The sequence below is a fragment of the Hemicordylus capensis genome, chromosome 8, assembly GCF_027244095.1.
Source record: "Hemicordylus capensis ecotype Gifberg chromosome 8, rHemCap1.1.pri, whole genome shotgun sequence".
Lineage (NCBI taxonomy): Eukaryota > Metazoa > Chordata > Lepidosauria > Squamata > Cordylidae > Hemicordylus > Hemicordylus capensis.
This window is the reverse complement of record NC_069664.1, coordinates 4,299,261-4,323,757: the sequence shown is the minus strand read 5'-3', so window position 1 is coordinate 4,323,757 and position 24,497 is coordinate 4,299,261. Positions and strand designations below refer to the sequence as shown.

The 24,497-nt window shown below is 46.9% G+C and overlaps 1 protein-coding gene across 2 annotated transcripts in view; it reads left to right on the top strand.

Moving 5' to 3' along the window:
* PPP2R2A (protein phosphatase 2 regulatory subunit Balpha) overlaps positions 1–24,497 on the top strand; it is an 82,793-nt gene that overhangs the window by 32,547 nt on the left and 25,749 nt on the right. For both annotated transcript variants that reach the window (XM_053269077.1, XM_053269075.1), the window contains one exon: positions 24,073–24,170. In XM_053269077.1, coding sequence (XP_053125052.1) covers positions 24,073–24,170 — 98 coding nt within the window. The remainder of the gene's footprint in view (positions 1–24,072; positions 24,171–24,497) is intronic.

The window sequence follows — 24,497 nt, the reverse complement described above, 5'->3', positions numbered from 1 at the left end:
AGCTCCAAAAGGATCTCTCCAAACTGGGGGAGTGGGCGACAAAATGGCAAATGCGGTTCAGTGTTAGCAAGTGTAAAGTGATGCACATTGGGACGAAACCCCCCAACTTCAAGTATATGCTGATGGGATCCGAGCTGTCGGTGACGGACCAGGAGAGGGATCTTGGGGTTGTGGTGGACAACTCGTTGAAAGTGTCAACTCAATGTGCGGCAGCTGTGAAAAAGGCAAATTCAATGCTAGGGATCATTAGAAAGGGGAATGAAAATAAAACGGGTAGCATTATAATGCCCTTATACAAAACTGTGGTGCGACCACACTTGGAGTACTGCATACAGTTCTGGTCACCACATCTTAAAAAGGACATTGTAGAACTGGAGAAGGTGCAGAAGAGGGCAACCAAGATGATCAGGGGCCTAGAGCACCTTTCTTATGAGGCAAGACTACAACACCTGGGGCTTTTTAGTTTAGAAAAAAGATGACTGCGGGGAGACATGATAGAGGTCTATAAAATCATGCATGGTGTGGAGAAAGTGGAGAGAGAGAATTTCTTTTCTCCCTCGAAGTAGGTGGTCATGGCTCACAAAGGGTTAACTTCCACTCCTTGCTCCCAATAGACAGGAAATCACAGGTGTTTTTCAAGTAGCTGAAGTCCGTCCCTCTTCTCCCAGCATGCTCAGGTGTGATTCCCCAGTTCCTTCCTGTCTTAGCTCCTGAATAGACGCACCTGGGCAGGCTCCTGCCCGGGACCATCCTTTCTACTCTTTTGGTGAGCTTTCCTTTCATTTACATGGATCTTTCTCAGGCGGGGGATACCCTACAGGGATCCCTTTCAGAGAGCACTGGGGAAGACCCAAGGGAAAGAAAGAAAAACCTCATAAGAGGTGCCACCATGCTTCTTCCCCTGAACCACATGGTCAGGGATAGAGGAAAAAGAACTTTCCCAAAGGGAAGAAAGGAGAGCGAGGCTTGGGGGAGGAATCTGGCTACTCTGCCTGCTCTGCGGCAGAGTGAGAGGATTTTGGTTCAGACCACCTGCAGCGATTCATTGCGGCAGCTGGGAGACCGGGGAACACACGTGGTTGGCGGGCCGGCTGGGGGGAGCGGGTCTCTTCTCCCCCTCACCCCCTATGCCCATCCACACCAGGCTATTCCTGGGGAGAGGCTTCAGGCCCCCTCCCGGTCCACCCCCCCAATTGCCCTCCCCTGCCAGGCGGGACGGTTGGCAGAGAGACACAACACTAGAACCAGGGGTCACTCCATGAAATTGATTGCCAGGAGGTCTAGGACCAACAAACAGAAGTACTTTTTCACACAACGCGTGATCCACTTGTGGAACTCTCTGCCACAGGATGTGGTGACAGCCAACAACCTGGATGGCTTTAAGAGGGGTTTGGATGACTTCATGGAGGAGAGGTCTATCAATGGCTACTAGTCGGAGGGCTGTGGGCCACCTCCAGCCTCAAAGTCAGGATGCCTCTGAGTACCAGTTGCAGGGGAGTAATGGCAGGAGAGAAGGCACACCCTCAACTCCTGTCTGTGGCTTCCAGCAGCATCTGGTGGGCCACTGTGCGAAACAGGATGCTGGACTAGATGGGCCTCCTTGGGCCTGATCCAGCAGGGCTGTTCTTATGTTGTTCCTGCCTGCAAACCATTGGTTTCAGAAAGGGAGTGGATTTCATGAATGGGTCCATGTTGATGTTGAAACTGTGAGATTGCTACAGCCAGCCAATTCTTTGGTGAGACTCATAGATCAGTATTATTTCTTGGGCTGCTAAAATGGTTCGGTCTCCAGAGCAATGATCCAGTGTTCCTTTTCTTTTTCTCCCCACCCCCACTGCCTGTCACTCTCGGTACAAACTTTGAGAATAATGGAGGTTGTAGCCCCACAATCTAGGAGTACGAAATAAAAACTGGAAGAGTAGACACACCTTTTGGTTCATCGCCCTCCCATGAGACCTGTGCTTTGTGTCTGTGTTTATGTCTGCATGTCCTGTGTCATGTTCTGGATTGTTCAGGATCCTTCCCTGTAGCCCAAGACACTGACCCCCACACACCACCCTGATGCTTCAAGTTGTGATCTTGTTCACTTTTGCAGAAATTTGACCACTGATGAGCTGAACGTCTGTGGATTGGATGAGAGATTTTGCAGGTGTATTTTGAGGGGATTTCATCCTAAAGCTAAAATCTCTATAGATAATATGCTAAGGACATATGTGGCAAGCCCCACCCCCGCCACAGCCATGACCAATGAAAACGCAGGGGAGGGGCTTGACACATACAACCTTAAGACCGAGGCAGCGGAGACGGTGGCAGAGAGGGCAGCGAATGCTCCTTCCATGGGCCCACCTGGGTGGCTTAAGGTGGGAGGAGGCATCGCAGGGGGCTGGATTGGCCGTTGGGGGGACAGAGAGAACCGCATGGCGGCTGGGACATGGCCAGAGGGGCAACCAAGGCAGGGACGGCGGTGGAGGCTACAGCGATACCTCCTTCCTTGGGCCCTCCTGTTGTCCAAATGACAGGTTGGGCCATTTTGGGGCTCTCTGCACGTGTGCAGAGAGGGAGCCAGATCGGAGGCGGGGGAAAGAGGGAGAACTAGCACGCATATGTTCTGCGCCAGGCCAGCTAGTTCTCATGATTTGTGTTATGACAAGCAGCTCCTGGCTGTGCGTGACATTAGAAGCAAACACTCTCTCTCTCTGGTTGGTTGGTTATATACAGACAGACCTTGATATTTGTGGGGGCTAGGTTTCCGATCGGCTTGAAAATCGCTAAAAATTGTCGATAATCAGCCAAAGGGGGGGGCTGTGGTGGGGAGCTCTTTACCATGCTTTGCTGCTCCCCCCAAGTCACCCAGATAATTTGGGTGAGAATGCCCCCAAATCAGCTGAAAGGTGCTGTTTTTCCCCTTTAACGGAGCGATTTGGGCCTCCGAGAAACAAAATGGTGGCTGGAAATGATCTCCACCATCATTTCTAGTCACCCATGACCTACTGATATGCAAGGTAGATGGTTTCCCCCACCCCCCGGGTATGCCGAGGTTGGGTGTCTTTTTTCCGACCACGACTCCTCGGATAATGAGGTTTCTCTGTATATCCATTATACAACTAGTAAAACTATCCCCTAAAAAGAGTCTACTTCTAGACAGTTAAGAAAAAAACCAATATATCAGCATCCTGTTCATTGGTATCAACAGAACCAACAGCTTCTCTGCTGATCCAATCAGTATACAGTTCAGTGTGTGAGAAATGCATTCTGCTTTTAAAAGGTATCTCTGGACAGGATTTTAACACCTGGGTCCCCAAATGTTGTTGGACTCATTCCCATAATCTCTTTGGCCATTGTGGCTGGGGGGTTAGGGGAGCTGTGGCCCAACATCATTGGGGGGCCTAAGTTTGAGAACCCTTGCCTTCAGGCCAACATCTTACTCACTAAATAAAGTTATCTGTGTTTCCCTTCCATCACAAGGTGCAAAATCTTCCATCTGGTTAAGAATTTGGCAAGCATCTCGATTTCAAAACCCGCAAGAATGGGTCCCATCTGTAGAGAGTTCTTGCTTGTTTGAGTCCAACCAGGATCAGCGAGGCGAGTGCTGAATTGTGTGCTTGAGTCCCATTGAAGTGACCTTCAGGGTGCGGTAACATTTTCTGGACGGCCTCCAGGGTTTGCAGCCCTGGCTGTTGCGGAGAGATGCTTAAAAGCACTGTCTGCTGAAGGCTCAGAAACCAGACTGGGTGTGGATAAGCTTTCCAGTCACTGGCAAAATCCCCAGGCATCTAGAAATGTGATGCTTACACCTAGGGACTGTAAAGATTCCTCAGCACTGTAAAGGGTTGGCCCTTAAGGACTGAGGGTGCCTGATGTCCTCACTGCAGCTTTACCCAGTTTATCCAGTTTAACTTGTAAATGTGTCAGCCCCCACCCCCAGAAGCATCCTCCTAGCTCATGAGTAGCAAGATCTGGTCTCCAACTCTGCTGCTTGGAGGACAGGTCTATCAACAGTTACTAGTCTGGTGGGTATAGGCCACCTCCAGCCTCAGAGCCAAGATGCCCCTGAATACCGGTTGCAGGGGAGCAATTGCAAGAGAGAGGGCATGTCCTCGCCTCTTGCCAGACATCTGAAGAGAGGCAACATCCCAGGGGTATCTGGTGGGGCACTGTGTGAAACAGAGTGCTGGACTAGATAGGCCTTGGGTCTGATCCAGCAGGGCTGTTATTATGCACGTCTGCAAATAATACTTGTGTATATTTACTTCCAGCTGTGCAAATGTGGCCTTCCAATTAATCAAGAAACAATATTGTTTTTGAAGCAGCTCTCAAATGTGTCACCAAACACACACTGTTACCGGAGTATTTAAGCAGACTGTTGTGCACAATACTCTGGCCTTAGCTTTCCTCTACTAACAAATGAAATGAAATGTCGACAAACATGGAGGAGGGAGGAGGAGGAGGGGCAAGTGAGCATGTGCTAGCTGTGATTTGGGGAGGAGAGCTGGTTTTGTGGCAGCAAGCATAACTTGTCTCCTTTGTTAAGCAGGGACTGCCCTGGTTGCATATGAATTGGAGACTAGAAGGGTGAGCACTCTAAGATCTTCTCCTTAAGGGCACTGTTCCCTCTAACAGGGATTCCCAGATGCCGTTGACTACAACTCCCAGAATCCCCAGCCAAAAGCCATCCCAGTTATAGAGGGAACACTGCTTAGGGGGTGGAGCTTCTTTGGGAAGAACACCTGCATGCTTGCATCTAGGTTTCAAGCTCCCTCCCTAGCAGCATCTCCAAGATAGGGCCGAGAAAAATTCTTGCCTGCAACCTTGGAGAAGCTGCTGCCAGTCTGGATAGACAGTACTGAGCTAGCTGGACCAGTGGTCTGACTTGGTATATGGCAGCTTCCTATGTTCCTATGGGTAGGATGGCAGCAACCAACCCAGATGGTGTATGCAGCGCTGTACTGTGGGTGGAGGAAAGGCACATCCTACGTTCTGTAAATGGTTGTGAAAGAGATCATGGAAGAGTTCACACAGGGATATCGCAGGTGGGTTCTATAGCAGTGCTGAAGCCTTGTACAAGTGGAATAACATCCATGGCTTTAGTTCTGCATTTGTGTGTGCAGTATGGCCACCTAATGGCGCAGTGGGGTAGTGACTTGATTATCAAGCCAGAGGCTGCCAGTTTGAATCCCCGTTGGTATTTTTCTCAGACTATGGGAAACACCTATATTGGGCAGCAGCGATACAGGAAGATGCTGAAAGGCATCATCTCCTATTGCGCAGGAGGAGGCCATGGTCAACCCCTCCTGTATTCTACCAAAGACAACCACAGGGCTCTGTGGGCGCCAGGAGTTGATGCTGACTCGACGGCGCAACTTTATTCTAGCACTCACTGTAAAATGGATTTTCCAGGGGTGGAAAATGCCTCCCACTCCCTTTAGGCACCTTGGGTTCTAATCCAATAGTATTCTGAAATTAGTGCAGGGAGCATACTTGCTACAGCAGGACTGAACTTAAAAGGTAGCACCCCAACCAGGCCGTGGGCGGACCTGTCCAGAAAGTGAAGGGAGCTTCCCACCCTCACCGTCCTTGCTCATGCCGACTCCTGATAGGGTCCATCCATTCCCTGCCTGAGCCAGATGGATGCAAAGTGTGGAGTCCACCTTCCCATGGGACGTGCCTGAGGGGTGGGCAGCAAGTCTGCCTCCCTAGGAAGCAGAGGGCAGGCCAGTTCCTAAAAGTTTGGGCTCCTAGGGCCAATGAAAATTGATCAAAGTCTGTGTTATACCTGCTGCTTGACTTGTGATTGACCCTGGTGCCCTGGGAAAGGTGTCATGCCACTTACCGAAGGAGGAGAAGGGATTCGGCCCTGCTGTGCTGGGACCACCGATGCTCAGCGTTCCAGCCCAGGAGCCAGGCCCACACATGCTGCTAGTGATTTTTGGCAATGTCTACCCCAGCCCACCCCCCAGAGATGGGGAAAAGGTGAAAGCATGGCTGCACTTGCGGCTTTCTCTGTGTCATCACCCCTTCCTTTATCCCGACCCCTAGACGATCACCACTGAATTGCAATTATTTTTGTACTAAGCAAAAGGTTAGGGTTGGGGTTAGGGTAAGAAGGAGTAAATTATTGTACTCTTTCCATGGACTCAACTTTGGAGGACATTCCTGCCAATGTTCATTTCCATCCCTCTGACAACATTGATGACATTTTATAGTCATTTTTGTTTAAAACCTTTTAAAAAGCACCATTGCAAACTGGGCCACTGCAGGCCTGATGGTCAGGACAACAAAGCAAGATAGCACACTGAAAACCACAAGTGCAACAATGCTATCACCTGTTTGCCATCTCTGTGGGAGTAAGTAGACTATGTCAAAAATCAGCATGAACATTGGAAGATGCCTTATGCTGAGTGGTCCGTCTAGCTCAGCATTGTCTACACCAGGGATCCTCAACGTTGGGTCCCCAGACATTACTGGACTTCAACTCCCATAATCCCCAGCCCCAGCGACCTTTGGTTGGGGATTATGGGAGTTGAAGTCCAATAACATCTGGGGACCCAACATTGAGAATCCATGGTCTACACAGACTGGCAGTGGCTTCTCCAAGGTTGCGGACAGGAGTTTCTCTTGGAGATGCTGCCAGAGAGGGAACTTGGAACCTTCTGCATGCAAGCAGATCATAAGAACAGCCCTGCCGGATCAAGCCCAAGGCCTATCTAGTCCAGCCTCCTGTTTCACACAATGGCCCACCAGATGCCTCTGGGGAGCCCACAGGCAAGAGGTGTGTGCCTGTCCTCTCTCCTGCTGCTGTTCCCCTGCAACCAGTATTGAGAGGCATCATGCCTCTGAGGCTGGAAATGGCCCACAGCCAGCAGACTAGCAGCCATTGATAGACCTGTCCTCCATGAATCTGTCTAAGCCCCTTTTAAAGCCATCCTGATCTCGTGGCCATCACCACATCTCATGGCAAGGAATTCCATAGATTAATTATGCGCTGTGTGAAAAAATTCTTCCTCTTGTCGGTCCTAAATTTCACAACCTTCAGTTTCATGGGATGACCCCTGGTTCTAGTGTTGTGAGAGGGAGAAAAATTTCTGTCTACCCTCTCTACTCCATGCATCATTTTATACACTTCGATCATGTCTCCCCTTAGTCGCCTCTTTTCCAAGAGCACAAGCAGGCAGGTGCTCTTCCCAGAGCAGCTCCACCCCCCGGAGGGGAATCTCTTCCAGTGCTTGCACTTGTAGTCTCCTCCCATTCAAATGCAAACCAGGGCAGACCCTGTGTAGCAGAGGGGACAATGCATTTACCACAAGTCCAACTCCTCATCCCACCCCCAGCCGGCCCATGTCCTAGAATGTCTTGTGTATGTGTGGTGCCGCTGCTTGCAGAGGCTGGCTGGGGCTGGCTGCTTCCCTGCTGCTTGAAACCATTCTGTTGGGCAGTCGCCAGGTTTGTCTCCCTGCCAGGATAGCCCTTGACTGTCTCCCTCCTACTCTCCGGAGCTGATCTCATGCTAATGGAGCCGCTTTCCCCATATGGCAGCTGTTGGGTTTCCTCTTCAGCCTTAAGGCTCGATGAGAATAGCGGCTCACTTGCGCTCTCGCTCGACTGCAGGGCGCTCTCCTTCGAGAATCTGTGTGCTGTCCAAGAACAGGTCACAAGTTTATCTGTCATTCAATTCTGACATGGCCCGTACTTGTGATGATGCTAGTTGTCGCTTGGGCTGGCTTTCTTTTCAAGGCCTCGCTGTTCCTCCTCCCCCTTCAGAACTGCTCTCTTAAATGCCTGGCACTGAAGCCTGCCAGACAATGGCCCGCCTGTGGCCCCTGCCGCCATCTGGTCCTCCCCACATGGTCCCGCCCTCTGCCTCTTGCATCTCCATTTCCCAGACTGCCATTTATGGTGCTGGTGGCTTTTCATCCGCTCTTCTTATCACTTCCCTCCTCCTGCTAAGGCCAATCCAGCCCTTTTATGCCAAGCTCTTCAAGGACGGAGCTGCGGATGCCAAATTATATTTCTGCTCTTGTTCTTTCCCAGTATGTTGTGTTTCTGGGAAGCTGGGATTTCCCCAACTCTGCGTGCCAGGATTCTCTTCCCCCTTGGGAGGCTTGAAGAGCTCTTTGGTCACACATGCTCATGAGCGATGTTCCTTGTAATGGAGATTGCCAGATGTTGTTGACTGCAACTCCCATGATCCCCAACCAAAGGCCGTTGCCGCTAGGGATGCTGGGAGTTAGCCAACATCTGGGAATCCCTGTTACAAGGACCAGTGCTTAGAAGGCTCTCCTGCTCTGAGTGCTGGCTCCCGAATGTGTGCAGAAAGTGCTACTAGAGAGGATGCTTTTCAGAGACTGGTGAGAGCCCGCCTGGTGTAGGGGGTTAGAGTGTTGGGCAATACTGATGGAAACCAGATCTCCATTCAGCCTTGCACCTCTTTGGGTGTCGCTGGGCCAGCCACTTGCAGTGCTCCGTGTAACACCGGTTCCCAGATGTTGTTGATTACAACTCTCACAATCCCCAGCCCAAGACCATGATGGGAGTTGTAGTCAGCAACATCTGGGACTCCCTGTTACAGGGACCAGTGATAACCACCCTAAAATGTCCATGTGTATATGTAGTGCAAAGCTTGACAAGGTCCCAGGTGCCTAGAAACTTCACCACGACTAGGATATTTACAGGCAAAGTTATTTGTTAAAGTCTGTATTTGTCCCTGGACGCCCTGTTTCTGTTCTAAATATGTTACTTGTAAAGGGGTTGAAGAGAAGCTCATTTAGTCTCCCTTTCCACCGTGCCTGTCACAAAGGCTGATAACTTATTAAAATATGCATTGACTGGCTCCTAGACATTAAAAAAACATTGTCAAGGCCGTGGAGGTGGGGGGTGGGGGAGAAGAGGGTAGTCTTCCAGCTGTCAGGAAGGACCGGGTACATATAAATCCAGGACCCACACATCCAACACTCTACTGCTTCACATTCCTTTTCTTTCTCCCCCCCTTCTCTTGTCTTCGTTGTTTTAATTTATGTAAACCGCTGCGAGTCTAAGGAAGTCAGGCGGTCAATACATTTGCTAAATAAATAAATACATAAATAATTCTTCTGCCCATGACGTTCATCTCAACGGTGCTTGCAACCTCCAATTCCAGTGGATTGCATTTTTAAAAATCATTTGCTGAGTGGCTATCCTGGGCTCATACTTGCCTCTTCACTACCTTCTATGCCCCAATTCAGTCCCCCATATTTGCTGCTAGTAGGGACATTGGAAGCTGCCATATACTGAGTCAGACCATTGGTCTGTCTAGCTCAGTATTGTCTTCACAGACTGGCAGCAGCTTCTCCAAGGTTGCAGGCAGGAATCTCTCTCAGCCCAATCTTGGAGATGCTGCCAGGGAGGGAACTTGGAACCTAGATGCTCTTCCCAGAGCAGCTCCGTCCCCTGAGGGGAATCTCTGACAGTGCTCACACTTCTAGTCTCCCACTCATATGCAACCAGGGTGGACCCTGCTTAGCTAAGGGGACAAACCATGCTTGCTACCACAAAACCAGCTCTCCTCCTTGCATATAAATAATATATGTATGGGGTGTAAAATATGACTGACATATAGAAACAAGTAAGGCGGCACCTGTAGATGTTCATAGACAATGACATAATTTTTATGTGACCATCTTACATTTTCCACTGTGCATGCGTAGTGGCATTGGTGAGTGAGAGTGGTGGTCGGAGCTACTGAAGGCAACAGTAAAAGGCATAAGAATATTAATCTGGCTGTATAATCCTTTGCCATATCGTCATGCTATGTTTGATAAAGGTTTGTGTGAACTGACTTAACTGCCCCACATCTGACCCCAAAGATGGCTATTTCTATTTTTGCATGCTGAAAGACTTCCTGGATGCTGGAAACGAAAGGCCGTGTCGATAAGCAAGGTCTATTGTCTGTGTTCGCTAAAAAGAGGTTGTCTTATGGCTTCTGGAAGTGCTTTTGCCTTGGCTATAGGGGGTGAAGCTAATGGGGGAGGAACTGGTGGATTATTTCCTGCAAGCGCCTGTCATTTTAATATGTCTCCTGAAAGCTGACTCATGTACTCTAAGCCAGGATCTCAGATGATGCCAGAAGCGTGTAGTCTTCCTCTGCAGTGTCACACTTTCAATAAAGCTGACCAGACGTTTCTCAACTACTGAGAGACTCACCACACTTGTCTCCTTATGGCCTTTCATAAGAGTTGAGCAGTAAGAAGGACCCTGGTAAACAGGAACAAAGAAACATAGGAAGCCTGCAGATGTTCTTCCCAGAGCGGCCCGATCCCCTAAGGGGAATATCTTCCAGTGCTCACACGTGTAGTCTCCCATTCAAATGCAGATCTGGGTGGACCCTGCTTAGCAAAGGGACCAGTCATGCTTGCTACCACAAGACCAGCTCTCCTATCAGAGGCAATAGTGGTTGGATAGACAGGGAGTCCAACAAGTCTGAGAAACGTTGCTGGGAGATTCCTGGAGGCATCTTCCCCTGCTAACTGAGCAAAGAGGCACCTTTTTAAATGGCGATTCTCTTATGTTTAGCAGGAGGAGAGTATCTGGCCCTATCCACCCCCAGCACAGCAGCCCTCCAGTGACTGTTGCTGGTATCTATCTTATGTTTCTTTTTAGATTATGAGCCCTTTGGGGACAGGGATCCATCTTATTTATGTATTATTTCTCTGTGTAAACCACTCTGAGCCATTTTTGGAAGGGCAGTATAGAAATTGAATGAATGAATGAATAAATTTAAAGCTAGAGGACAATAGCCTGGCCAATGTTCACTCTTTTCCATCTGCAAAAACGGGTGTTCCTTAGAAGAAGCTCTCAGCCAAGGACCTGCCTACTGATAAGACTAAGGTAAAACTCAGTGCTAGTCAGTTAGTAAATGCTTTTTGTATTTTCTTTTGAATCCCTGTATTCCTTTCTTTACTCCCAGTTCCACCCTATTTCCCCCCAATTCCTTATTCTGTGCGCCAACCTTATTTCTTAATAAAGTTCATATACTTAGAAGTTGTCTGGAGCTTGTCTGGAGCTGGGTTGTGTGGACTCTGGCTGGTACAGTGCCCGTAAGTCCCAAGCTGGTCAGTTCTAGATTGTTGAAGCCCTGTCTAAGCTGGGTCAGTGGCTTTAGATCAGTCTTCAACTGGTGGCAGCCCACCTTGAAGGAGCTGCGTGCTCCTAGATTTGAGATCAGAGCAATCTCTCTAGTGAGAGTAGATTCCAGGAAAGCATAGAGTCACCCCTGTTTTGTCTCAGTAGGCCACTATTTGGCCCTTTGTTGTGTGTTTTTGGTCTGGTGTTTTTTTGAGTGTGAACTCAACAACAACAACAACAACAACAACAAAATATTTATATTCCACTTTTCAACAAAATGTTCCAAAGTGGTTTACATAGAGAAATAATCAATCAGTCAATCAATAGAATGGATCCCTGTCCCCAAAGGGCTCACATTCTAAAAAGAAACATGATAAGACACCAGCAACAATCACTGGAGGGATGCTGTGCTGGGGGTGGAGAGGGCCATTTACTCTCCCCCCTGCTCAATAAAGAGAACCACCATGTTAAAAAGGTGCCTCTTTGCCCAGTTAGCAAGGGTTAACCCCTGAGTTCCCTTAGAATAAATGACTCATTATCTGCAGTTTCATTATCCATGGTAATATGGAGGAACGGAACCCCCGCAGATAATGAGGTCCACCTATACATGGTTATGTTTATCCTCACAACAGCCCTGTGAGGTGGGTTGGGCTGAGAGAGAAGTGACTGGCCCAGAGTCACCCAGCTAGTCTCATGGCTGAAGGGGGATTTGAACTCAGGTCTCCCCAATCCTACCCAGTCACACGGGCTCTGGAGATGGTGCTGTTACTGTTTCCACATCTTGTTAAACATTTCCCCCTTCTCTTCCCCCCAGAAACTTATTTGACTATGGTTCAGAAAGCATGTTATCTGTTTAAGAGACTGGCTTTGTAATTTAACTGTGATATTTGCAAGCCCGTAAGCGCATTAGCTTGGGCAATCAGATTACTTCCCTGTGTCTTTCATTGAATGTCATGCAAAATAATGAGCAAGCAATTCACATATCATTTTTTTCCCTTTATGTATCTTTACAGCATGCAATAATTATTCTAAGCTGCAACTCTCTCTTCATAAGGGTCCCTAATAATCCTATTAGATCTGTTGTATTGTGGAATGTATTACGCTAATATCCTTCGTTGATGGGCGCAAATAACAAGATTGTCCATAACATTTTTCCTAGCTTAAAACTGCCATATGATCTGCTGTGTTTAACTAAATTAATATGCCATCAAAGCAAATTTAAATACCAAGAAAAAGTCAGCTGGGGAGAAACTGAACTTTTATCTTAGTTGTGCTTATGAATGCTGTAACTGTATCTTGTTTGCCATTGGACTAATAGTTAGGAAGCTGCCTTATACTGAGTCAGACTATCTAGCTCAGTTTTGCCTGCTCTGACTGGCATCAGCTCTCCAAGGATTGAATCTGACACCTCCCTGCATGCAAAAAAGATGCTCTACCTCTGAGCTGCAGACCCATTCCCATTCATTTAGTCCAGTACCAGCAATGCCTGTTCAGTCTTGTATGGAGGCCTGTTCCCAGCTCTGCAGTTGGATAGGCTTTACATGGGGAACATTGGTGATTGGACCCTGAGTCTTCATTTGGGTAAAAGCCATGTTTAAAACGGGTTCTTTGTGTATTCAAACATGAATTGAGCCAACAGGTTCAGTGACACACAGAGCCCTTCTTTACTGCATTGGCTTTCCTGTGAAATCCCCACCCCACCCCAAGGAGAGCTGGTCTTGTGGTAGCAAGCATGACTTGTCCCCTTAGCTAAGCAGGGTCTGCTCTGGTCCCATAAGAATGGGAGACTATAAGTGCGAGCACCTTAAGATATTCCCCTTAGGGGATGGAGCCGCTCTGGGAAGAGCAGAAGGTTCCAAGTTCCCTCCTTGGCAGCAACTCCAAGCCAGGGCTGAGAGAGATTCCTGCCTGCCACCTTGGAGAAGCCGCTGCCAGTCTGGGTAGACAATACTGAGCTAGATAGACCAATGGTCTGACTCAGTATATGGCAGCTTCCTATGTTCCTATGGAACTGTCCCTATCCAACCCCCGCACAGCATCCCTCTTTGGGTTGTTGATGGTGGCTATCAAGTTTTTCTTTTTTTATTGTGAGCTCTTTTGGGACAGAGAACCATCTTATTTTTTCTTTGTAAACCACTTTGAAAATGTTTTTTTTTTTAATTGAAAAGCAGTATATAAATATTCGTAATAGTAGTAGTAGGGTGGGTTTTTTTTAGTAGAATATGAATACTGAGGATTATAATCTACTTGATAACATCCTCATCCATATGGGAGGAGAGCTGGTCTTGTGGTAAAGTTGTGCCGTCGAGTCGGTGTTAACACCTGGCGACCACAGGAGGGGCTGTTAAAAGGTGTGTTTTCTATTGTATTTTTTTAAAAACACTGAGGGGGGGAGCATGGCAAAGCTCTTCAGGGAGGGCGTTCCAAAGCCGAGGGGCCACAACTGAAAAGGCCCTCGAAGACTGATGAAAGAATAACTCTAGGAACCCATGGAGTGCTAGGGGTCGTGAGGAAGGTCCCTGCTTGTGGTGTAAAGGTCTCTCCCCCGCTCACCATTGCTGTGGAAGGTTTTGCAGAAGACATCCTAGACCACCTTGGTGTGCTAGCATGCGCCAAAAGTGGACTGGGAGACCCGTTCCATCACTCACTGCCTCCTCCCTGCCACTCCTGGATGTGCTGGCATTCATCTGAAGAGTCAAGTGCTGTATCCGTGATCACGGGTGCTTCCTTGGTTGGGAGGCTGGGGCGCCTCGACGTTCCAACCACAAACACCTGCCATCATGGCTACGCCTGCCATCACCTCTTCAGATGACCGCTGGTGTATCCATGAGTGGTGCAGAGGAGGTGGCGAGTAACAGGCCAGGTTGGGACTGGGCACGTGCAGGTGTGTACCGTGCCATTTTTGGAACTTTTGGTCAACATTTTTGTGAACAGAGGGCTTCTGACTCCTGGATCCTTCGCTTGCCTTGTTAAAATCGGATGAGACATTGCAAACGAGACACTAATAAATAGTGGCGCTGAGTAGCCAAAGGACAGATGGACCCCCAAACTGGTTTGATGTGATTTGTGGGTTTGTCTGCAGCTTCTGATGTGCCCTTATTTTCCAAGGCCTTTCAGCGGTGTGCAGTGATAGATAGCTGTTCGGTGCAGCGCATGTGTGTAAAGGATGAGAGAGAGAGGAGAGAGTGCGCGCTGCTGTAAGATTTTGGATGCTGTGCTCATCCAAGACCTCTTCTGTGGCCAACTCTTAAGGGCTCCGCCCCTTTGCCTCTGCTGCTTGCTTGTGGTCGGATCACTTTTCAGCCTGCTGGGCCGCGCCGTGAGCAGTGCTGTGTGGTCACAGGGCCCCCGCCTAGAGACGGTAGCAGAAAATAGCAGGGAGGGAGGGAGGAGCTGCCAGCAAGCGGCACGGTTCTCTGGATGCTCCACTGCCAGTTGCAGTGCTGAAGGACAAAAATAACCTCCCCCCACCCTGTAATTATCACTAAGATACCAGTTATCATCTCCAAGGAAAAGACTTGCATTCGTTTGGGTTGGCAGCCAGGGTGTTAGCACAGATGAAAATACACAAGCAAATCGGGGCACTGCGGAAGATGAAATGCTTCCCTTGTCCCTTCGCAAACACAATTAAATCTGCTCGAACCAACACCAGTGCCTTGATGTCTGCTTGTCTCTTTGACCAAGGTATGGGAACGCACTATTTTTAACGGTGAGTTCTTGGCTTCGAATGCTTGCCTCGCTGCTTTTGCTGCTCACTCCTCGTTTATGTCTGTAATGATGTGTAGCTGCACTGTGTGTTGCAATAAGAAAACCTCTTTCTGTTGAGCCTTGCATAATTTTTGTTTCCTTTGAGAGAAAGCAGCTAAAGCCTGTGTCCATAGAGAAGTGGGTGCTCTTCTGGGTTTCTTTTCTTTGCAAAGCTGACGACTGCTGGTAGGTTACCTTGCAGTTGTGAAACTGTGTAAAGTTTTTTATTGGTCCTATTGGTGGTAATTGGGTTTTCTTTTTTTAAAAAAAGAAAGAAAATCAACAGAACTTGAGAAAGGAAAAGCATTCCGAGAAGTGTGTGGGATATTAGAGGGCACAGGGATGCTAATGTGGAGATGGCGGCTGGTTTTATAGAAGGAAGTGGGAATTGTGCCTGCTTTTGAGTCTCTTAAAAGGACTTTACAGATCCCAGAGGTGTGAGGTGGTACTGTGAATGCACTGTTGGTATGTGTTGCAGGGCCTTTATTGGCTTATTGGGGTGGGGGGAGACATTATGAGTGACTAAACAGTAACATAGGAAGCTGCCTTACACTGAGTCAGACCTTTGGTCCAGCTAGCTAAGTATTGTCCACACTGACTGGCAGCAACTCTCCAAGGTTACAGGCATTCTTTCCCAGCCCTACCTGGAGTTGCTGTCAATGAGTGAATCTAAGATCATCTACATACACATATGGAAATACTTCACCACTGAGCTACGGCCCTTCTTACAGCACTCACATAGTCTCCCATCCAAATGCAAACCAAGGAGGACTCTGCTTAGCAAAGGGGACAGTTCATGCTTGCTACCACAAGACCAGCTCTCCTCCAAAAAGACAAGCAGCATTTTGTCGGCTTCTTGGTAGGAACAGAGCTTGAAGTTTTACAAGTTCTAGACTAGTATTAACATCCAAACGTGTGAGCCGTTGAGCCCCAAACCACTCCACCTCCCTGAAGAGGTTCTTTTTAATTTGTGGCTACATAAGAACACTTTGCCATCTTTCTTTTTTCGCTTCATTTTATGATGATGCAAAAAAAAAGTATTCATTGATTTTACTGACTCATCTTACTCCTAACGCAGCAGTGCTGTGCATCTTGGATTAATTAAGCTAGATGGCATTCATTTGATGCATTCAGAGCATCCTTCCCCCCCCCCCCCCGCTTTCTGTCAATCCCATCTGTATTTGGTTCCAAAGTCAGTCTCTGTCCCTTAACAATTGGAGGCTCTGTGGCGGGTTCTCTGGTGCAGTTCTCCTCCCCTCGGGGGTTGGCTCCGCTCTCCCAATGCAGACAATTGTACACTTCTGGGCTGTCCTGCCAGCTCTACAGCTGCATTTCCAAGCAAAGTTGTAAACCATGCTCAGATGTGTCAGTGGTTTCCAGAAGCTATATAAACTGGCTCTAATTTGAAAGGAAGTGAATCTGTTGAGCTTTTTAAGAGCCTCTTGTTCTTAAATTATGGTTAAGTTTACTGGATCGCTTCTAAGTGTCATATAAGCTGTAGAACTCCATATTCTAATCTACACTTTCTCTGCTGTTCATTTTTTAAAATACTTAACCCTCGTGGAAGGTGGATGTAATAGGGTGAATTATGCAGAATGACGTTAGGCTAACTCAGGCTAACTATTGGATGCTTGTAGGGCTAGGAAAAAATCCACACATTGGCTAATAAAATAAAAAATAAATAAATAAATAAATAAATAATAATAATAATAATAACCATCAGCCAACTACAAAAAGCAGCTTTACTGGGAACAGCCTATATTTTGCGACGATATCTATAACCATTGACAATAAAATTCTGGCATCCCAGGTCCTTGGGAAGGACTCGATGTCTGGATAAAACAAACCAGTCAATAACACCTGTCTGACTGTGTAAACAAGAAAGAAAGAAAGAAAGAAAGAAATCTTTTTAATTGTTAGCCACCCCATAAAAATTTTTCTCTGGGCAGCTCACAATGGAGGATTAAAACATACAATAAAAACACATAACATTGAATAATAACATTAAATAAAAGACAAAAAGATGAAAAGAAAATACAAGATACAATACAAAGCAGCTTAAAAACTAAAGAACCTACCAGATATACTCAACAGGTGAAACATTTAAAAGCCTCTTTAACAGGATGTGTTTTTCGTTGTCTTTTAAAAACAGGTTAAAAGATGCATGGCATGGCATAAAAGAGCATGGCAAAGCTCTTCAGGGAGGGCATTCCAAAGCCAAGAGGCCACACTGGAAAAAGCCCTGTCTCTAGTCCCCACCAATCAGATCTCTGTCAGTGGCAGGGCCATGAGCAGGGCTTGAGACGACCAAAGGAGGGACCTGGTGGGTTCATATGGGCGAATGCGGTCTGACAGATACCCCGGCCCCAAACCATATATGGCACATATTTTCATCTCTGGTGGATGTGTCCAAGGATTAGAACCTTTTGGGGCTTAGTATTTGTGGGAAAGGTTAAGAGCATTAATCAGGAAATTAATACAGATCCTCAGCTCGCATTCTTGGGAATATTCACTGAAGATAAGAAAATAAAATCTAAAGAGCTGGTGATTTATATGTTGATAGTGGTCAGAATGGTGATAACAAAAAATTGGAAGCATGGAACATTATCTGAATTTGAATGGTACAAGAAGCTTTGGTTTATTGCTATGGCAGAGAAATTAACCCATTTATCTGGCAATATTTAACGCTTTTTATCAATCAAAGAAATTATGGTGACGTATTACCTGTTGCTTACATTCAGATTTGGAAAGATGCGTGTTATTCATAAAGTGCACAGATTTGTTTGGGAGAATGTTTTGGGTTGGTAACATCTTTCATAATAATTGAGAACTGATCTCTAGGAAGCTAAAAGGAAGGATGTATTTTGTGATCTGCGATGTCATACTATGTATTCTGCTTTTAATAAATGAAGGGGGGATGCTGCTTGGCTGCTTAGCCCTTTTCAGGCCATATTTTCTGAATCTTGTTTGCCAAGTGCAAACCGTAGTTCAAAGATCACCATAAGCGATAGCTGAGCTTCTTTTAACCCGGCTTCTGTGTCATTTCTGAACTGAGGCATTGTCTGCAGGAGGCAATTAAAATCAAGTGCAAAAAGAGATGGGCACTGGGAGTTTTCAAGCAGTCTGGGACATGTGAGTTTTGATATATTTTTTTACAAATAGATCGGGAAAACCTAAAATAACTTAAATGGTATGGTAGCCAAGAGAGGACACAAAGAGGAGCTGACAATTTCATCCCTTCAGATTTATTTATTTATAGGCCACTAGAGGGGTTATTTTGGGGAGAGAATTGTAGCCTTTTGCTACTTGTGATCTCAGATGGCATTTTAGTGAAATTTTACAACCCACAGTCTAATAAACAAGAGATGCTGTATTGTTCTGTACAAAACCCTGCCTCCTTGAATGGTTTTTCCATTGAGCTAACTGCAGTGTATCAAAAGAAGCCACCAGTGTGGTCTCAAAGTTCTCTAGAGGGACTGACCCGAAGAAGCCCACAGGACATTTTTTTTCAAGTCCTCCTGGGAAGGTGGGAATGAGTGGGAAATAGTCCTCCTCACTAGGGTTGCCAAGTCATCTGAAACCCAGGGGGTGGAGCAGTGTTTCCTCTAAGGTGTGTGCATGTACACATGCTCACAAGTTACTTTTAGGAATGCTCCGTTAATATTACATCCCGCTCGGGTTGAATCAGGAAAGCCCAATGCACATGTATACACACAGCCTTGATACTGCCGCCCAGAACAAAACTCATTTTGTGCACAGATGAAAGAGGGAGCGCGGGGTGGAGCCTGATGGAAGGGAGCAGTGTCTGGTGGGCAGAGGCATGCCCGGAGAAACACCTTGGTGGAGGCAGGTCAGAGTTCAGCCCCGTAGACCTCTTGGGGTTGGGTTGAACCAATAAGAACTACTAAAGGCAAACCCCAAAGAGCTTGTTTCTGGCCCTTTACCCTCAGAATGGTGGTTTTCCCCTGGAAATCTTGAGAAGGCGGCTCAACGCAGGTCGAACCCTGAGACCCAGCAGCCCTGTATTCATCATTCATGTATGGCTTTAACTTCTGCTGCTTTTTATGATGGAGACTAGCTAGAGGACCCAGAGAATCAAGAGGTCTCTGGTTCATATCTGGACACCCCATCAAACTTTCTGGGGAAGAGAGCTGGTCTTGTGGTAGCAAGCATGGATTATCTCCTTGGCTGAGCAGGGTCTGCCTTGGTTTGTGTTTGGATGGGAGATGATATGTGAGCAGTGTAAGATAAGTCACCTTAGCGGATGGGGCGATAGCTCCGTGGAAGAGATCCCTGGTGCAATCTGTGGCAGCATCTACAGGTAGGGTTGGGAGAGACTCCTGCCTGAATCCTTGGGGAGCTGTTGCCAATCAGTGTAGACCAGGGGTTCTCAACGTTGGGTCTCCGGATATTATTGGCCTTCAACTCCCATAATCCTCTGCCCCAGTGGCCTTTGGTTGGGAATTATGGGAGTTAGCACTAGCAATAGCACTTACATTTATATACCGCTCTATAGCCGGAGCTCTCTAAGCGGTTTACAATGATTTAGCATATTGCCCCCAACATTCTGGGTACTCATTTTACCGACCTCGGAAGGATGGAAGGCTGAGTCAACCTTGAGCCCCTGGTCAGGATCGAACTTGTAACCTTCTGGTTACAGGGCGGCAGTTTTACCACTGCGCCACCAGGGGCTCATCCCAAAGTTGAAGTCCAATAACATCTGAGGACCCAACGTTGAGAATCCTTGGTGTAGACAATAGTGAGCGAGATGGACCTATGGTCTGACTCAGTAGGAGGCAGCTTCCTAGCTATCTAACCATGTGCTCAGAGAACAGCAGACCTAGCTCTGCCATCTGCCTAGTCATTTCTGGAAGTGTGTGCCATCTCCAACCAGAAAGCACAAGTGGGGATCCTGCTGCAAGTTTCTCTCATCCCTCTGGGCCAGAAATCTAACACCACAATTTTTTCCCTTGGCTATTCTCGGAGTTTTGCTTCTCCATTTTCTCCTGTGGTCTTTGAGATTTTGATTCATTGTGCTGCTGTGAGATCACGAATCATCTTTGCCTGTGGTTTGTAGGGTGAAAGGACAAATGCCGGCAGAGACCAGTTACAGCAAAGGCAGTCAACAGAAAGGGCTTTTATTTCTCTCCCCACCCCGCTGCTTCATCTTGCACGACCACTAAGGCTAGGCAATTTGGGTGGGGGGCAAAATGAATGAGGGAGGCTTGTCATTCGTTCTTGGCAATCTGTCTTGTGCCAGAAAGTTACCATGGTACCCAAAGGATGAGACGGGTACCCTTAAGGATGCCTGAGCAGTTGCTAGGGGATTCTCTTTCTTCTGTGTTGTTAGGGGATTCTTGACTTTTTCCCTTTTGTGTCTGTCTTTCTGTTCCTCCACCCATGAAAAGAGAATGACTAGCCCCACACAGCCCCGCCAAACACCCAATGAGTCTGCTCTCCCCCTCACTCCCGCTCCAAGCTCTGTGAGTCCTAGATGCAGCCTACGAGATGATGACGTGACCAGTGAGCTGCTGTTTGACCTAGATGTCCCAGATTGAGCTTTGTGGGCAGTGGGGCTGGAGCAAAGTGGGCAGTGAGTTCCTCTCTCGTGCTGCACTTTCATAAGTCCTCACTAGGAGCATGCAGGAAAAGGAGGGAAGGAAACCCAAAGGTGCTGAGCAAATTGACATTGTCCAGGGTTGATAAAATGGTTAATGGCCAATATCTTTTTAGTCTCCCTCTTGTTTAAAAATTATTTTTGAAAGGTTGGTATGCCATTGGAAGTTTTCAAGGTAGTTTGTTTTAACGTTGCATATTACTGATTATGGTGGAAACCAGAGTTAGTGATGTATGGTTTGATACTTATTAATGTTTTACCAAGTGTAGTGTTTTCTGAACTCTTTTTAGATAACTAACAGGATTATATAGTGATGATGCATGCTTTGCGTGAATTTATCACGGTTTGTATATTTTGTATAAATTTTTATATATTGTAGCTTTTCTAATTATGTAAGTTTTGGGCATGATGATGTACCTGTTATGCTTTTACAGTTGCCTCTGAAGCAATGCTCAGAAAGCGTCTGACCTTAAATAAAGACACTATCAATTTGCTCAACACATTTGGGTTTTCTTCCCTCCTTTTCCTGTCTGGCCTTTTGGTGCTGCATAATTTACACACCCTCACACAACACACTTTCTATTCTTGTTTTGACAAGCACTCCTCAGTATAATTATTTTTAGTTATCTCCAGTCATTCAAAACCACCTTGATACCCAGGTGGGAATTGGTTTCAGGGGAGTAGGAAGGTGTTACGGTGTCATGCAAAATGGCAGGTAAGAGAACACTAGGGAACCTTCCTAAGAGAACCCTCCTCTCTCCTGCTTTGCATTGCGTGGTGAAGTGAAGACGCTGGGGCACTACAAATATTAGGCCTGTGTACAGATGTAGAAGTTGGGAATGGGTCCAACCTGATCTGACCCAACCCTGCAAATTGGGGTTTGGTAGGGTGTTTTGTTTTGTTTTTGCAAAATGTTGGATTTGGGGACTTGTTTGTTTTTTGCAAAATGGAGCTAATAAGCTCACAACATCTTATTTATTTATTCTATGTAAACTGCTTTGCAAACTTTTGTTGAAAAGTGGTATATAACTAGTAGTAGTGCAGTTAAGGCTGCACCTTAAGTGGCATAGCGGGGAAATGCTTGACCAACAAGCAGAAGGTTGCCAGTTAGAATCCCTGCTGGTATTATATCGGGCAGCAGCGATATAGGAAGTTGCTAAAAGGCATCCTCTCAACTGCATGGGAGGAGGCAATGGTAAACCTCTCCTGTATTCTACCAAAGACAACCACAGGGCTCTGTGGGCACCAGGAGTCGAAATCGACTAGACGGCACACTTTACCTTTAGTAGTAGAATGCATATTGTGATATAAATGGCAGCATCACAAAACATGACCCACAGTATCCATGCCCCCTTCACAAGCGCAGATGCAGTCTTCTTTACCCCGAAATCTGCCCTGCAGGAGGGCATGCACCTTTGGTATGGATCATGGTTTGACTGTACCAAATAAACCATGGTTAGCTGACTGGTGCAGGTTTGGACATGCAGGTCTCCACATGAATCTCTGAACTCGCCCACTATGTCCTGTACACATCCAGGATTCATCACAACCTTGCAAGCGGTGCTCCTTCAAGATGCCAAGACTATTTTGACCCTGGGAGCAGGGCTGGTGTCGGGTTTCAGTATTATTAGCAGCTGCAAAGGCCTTCAGAAGCGTCTCTGAGGCTACCTCTGCTTTGGGGGCCCACCCAGGCAGTTTGGCATGGGTCTCCCGGTGCTGGGTCCATAGCTCAGGGGCAGAGCATCTGCTTTGCATGCAGAAAGATCCAGGTTCAATCCCTGGCAGTATCTCCAGGTAGGGCTGGGAGAGACCCCTGCCAAATAGGATAGCCCCTGCCTATCAGTGTCGACAGTACTGAGCAGCGTCCCCTCTAACAAGGATTTCCTAGATGTTGTTGACTACAACTCCCAGAATCCCCAGCTGCAATGGCTTTTGCTTAGGGATTATGGGAGTTGTGACATCTGGGAATCCCTGTTAGAGGGCACACTGGTGCTAAGCTAGGTGGAGCAATGCTGTGACTCGGTTTAAGGCAGCTTCCTATGTTCCTAACTGAATATAGTTGGGAGCCCGATGAAGGGCACCCCATTCTCCTCCCTAGAGCATGCTTTTTAAAAAATATTTTATATCCCACACTTCCTCCAAGGAGCCCAGAGCGGTGTAAGACATACTTAGGTTTCTCCTCACAACAACTCCGTGAAGTAGGTTAGGCTGAGAGAGAAGTGACTGGCCCAGAGTCACCCAGCAAGAATCATGGCTGGATGGGGATTTGAACTTGGGTCTCCCTGATCCTAGGCCAGCACTCTAGCCACTACACCACACTGGCTTGACCTAGGAACATAGGAAGCTGCCATATACTGAGCCAGACCATTGGCCCATCTAGCTCAGTATTGTCTACCCAGACTGGCAGCGGCTTCTCCAAGGTTGCAGGCAGGAGTCTCTCTCAGCTTTATCTTGGAGATGTTGCCAGGGAGGGAACGTGAAACCTTCTGCTCTTCCCAGAGCGGCTCCATCCCCTGAGGGGAATATCTTGCAGTGCTCACACATCAAGTCTCCCATTCAGATGCAACCAGGGCAGACCGTGCTTAGGTAAGGGGACGAGTCATGCTTGTTACCACAAGACCAGCTCTCCTCTCCTCCGTTACATTTTGGAACTCGTTTTATTGAAACTTTGCAGGCATGCATGAGGAAGCTACAGCTTGATAGCTGGTAACTGGGCCTAACTACAAGGATTTGGGACGGGGTTCTTTTTGATGCCACAGTGGGCTACTCCTGGTGAGCAAATAGTTTTCTGTTTGTAGAAAAGCCACCATAGGAGAGAGGGGTAGTTTATAGTGGCCCCCATAATGGGTGACTTCATGTGAACTGCTCCCCATGGAAAACTACCTGCATGCAGCAAACTCTTTTCAAAGTGTTAAACCAGTAAGATGTGATCCCTTGTTATGAATACAAATATGATGCATATTTATGTACCGCTTTTCAACAAAAGTTCCCTAAGCGGTTTACATAGATATAAACAAACAACATGGCTCCCTCTCCTCAAAGGGCTAACAATCTAAAAAGGAAACATATGATAGACACCAGCAACAGCCATTGGAGGGATGCTGTGCTGTGGATGGATAGGACCAGTTGCTCTCCCCCTGCTCAATAAAGAGAATCACCACTTTTAAAAGGCGTCTCTTTGCTCAGTTAGCAGGTGTTAACTTGGGGTAAAGTGCTGTCAAGTCAATTTTGACTCCTTGCGCCCACAGAGTCCTGTGGTTTTCTTTGGTAGAATACAGGAGGGCTTTACCATTGCCTCCTCCTGCACATTATGAGATGATGCCTTTCAGCATCTTCCTATATCACTGCTGTCCGATATAGTACCAGCGGGGATTCAAACCGGCAACCACTTGGGGAGCATGACATTCATTTGCAAAACTCTGACACCAACTTCTAAAAGCGTGTTTCCTTTTTGTCTTTGGCTGAGTCAACTGAAAAACTTCCTTTGAGAATGTTGTGTTTGAAATTAGCAACTTGGCTTCATTGGAATTAAGTGTTTGCCTTCTGTGTGATTATCATGAAAATGTGCACAGAAGATAGTTAATGCTTGGTTTTGCATTTCTGTTATACAGCAGATATAATTTCTACGGTAGAGTTCAATCATTCTGGAGAATTGCTGGCGACCGGAGATAAAGGTGGTAGAGTTGTCATCTTCCAACAAGAGCAGGAGGTAAGTTCTGTGTAACAATGAGTTGTATTTATATTGTGGTCTGTTTCTGTTGCTTTAAAAATAAGCTGAAACTCAAAACATTCTGAAAAAACTGACAAATGGTGTTGATTATTGGATAATTCAGTGTATTTTCCATTATAAAGGGAAATGTATCACTGATGGCAGGCATGCCTGGCTACACAGAAATATGGGATAAAGACGAGGAATGTAATTCACAGGCACAAACGTATTGGTATAATTTGATACTACGTTTTGTGCTCCCTTTTAAAAAGTAATTTAAAATTATCAAAATTTGACTACATTGGTGTAGCAAGGATTTTCTAAATG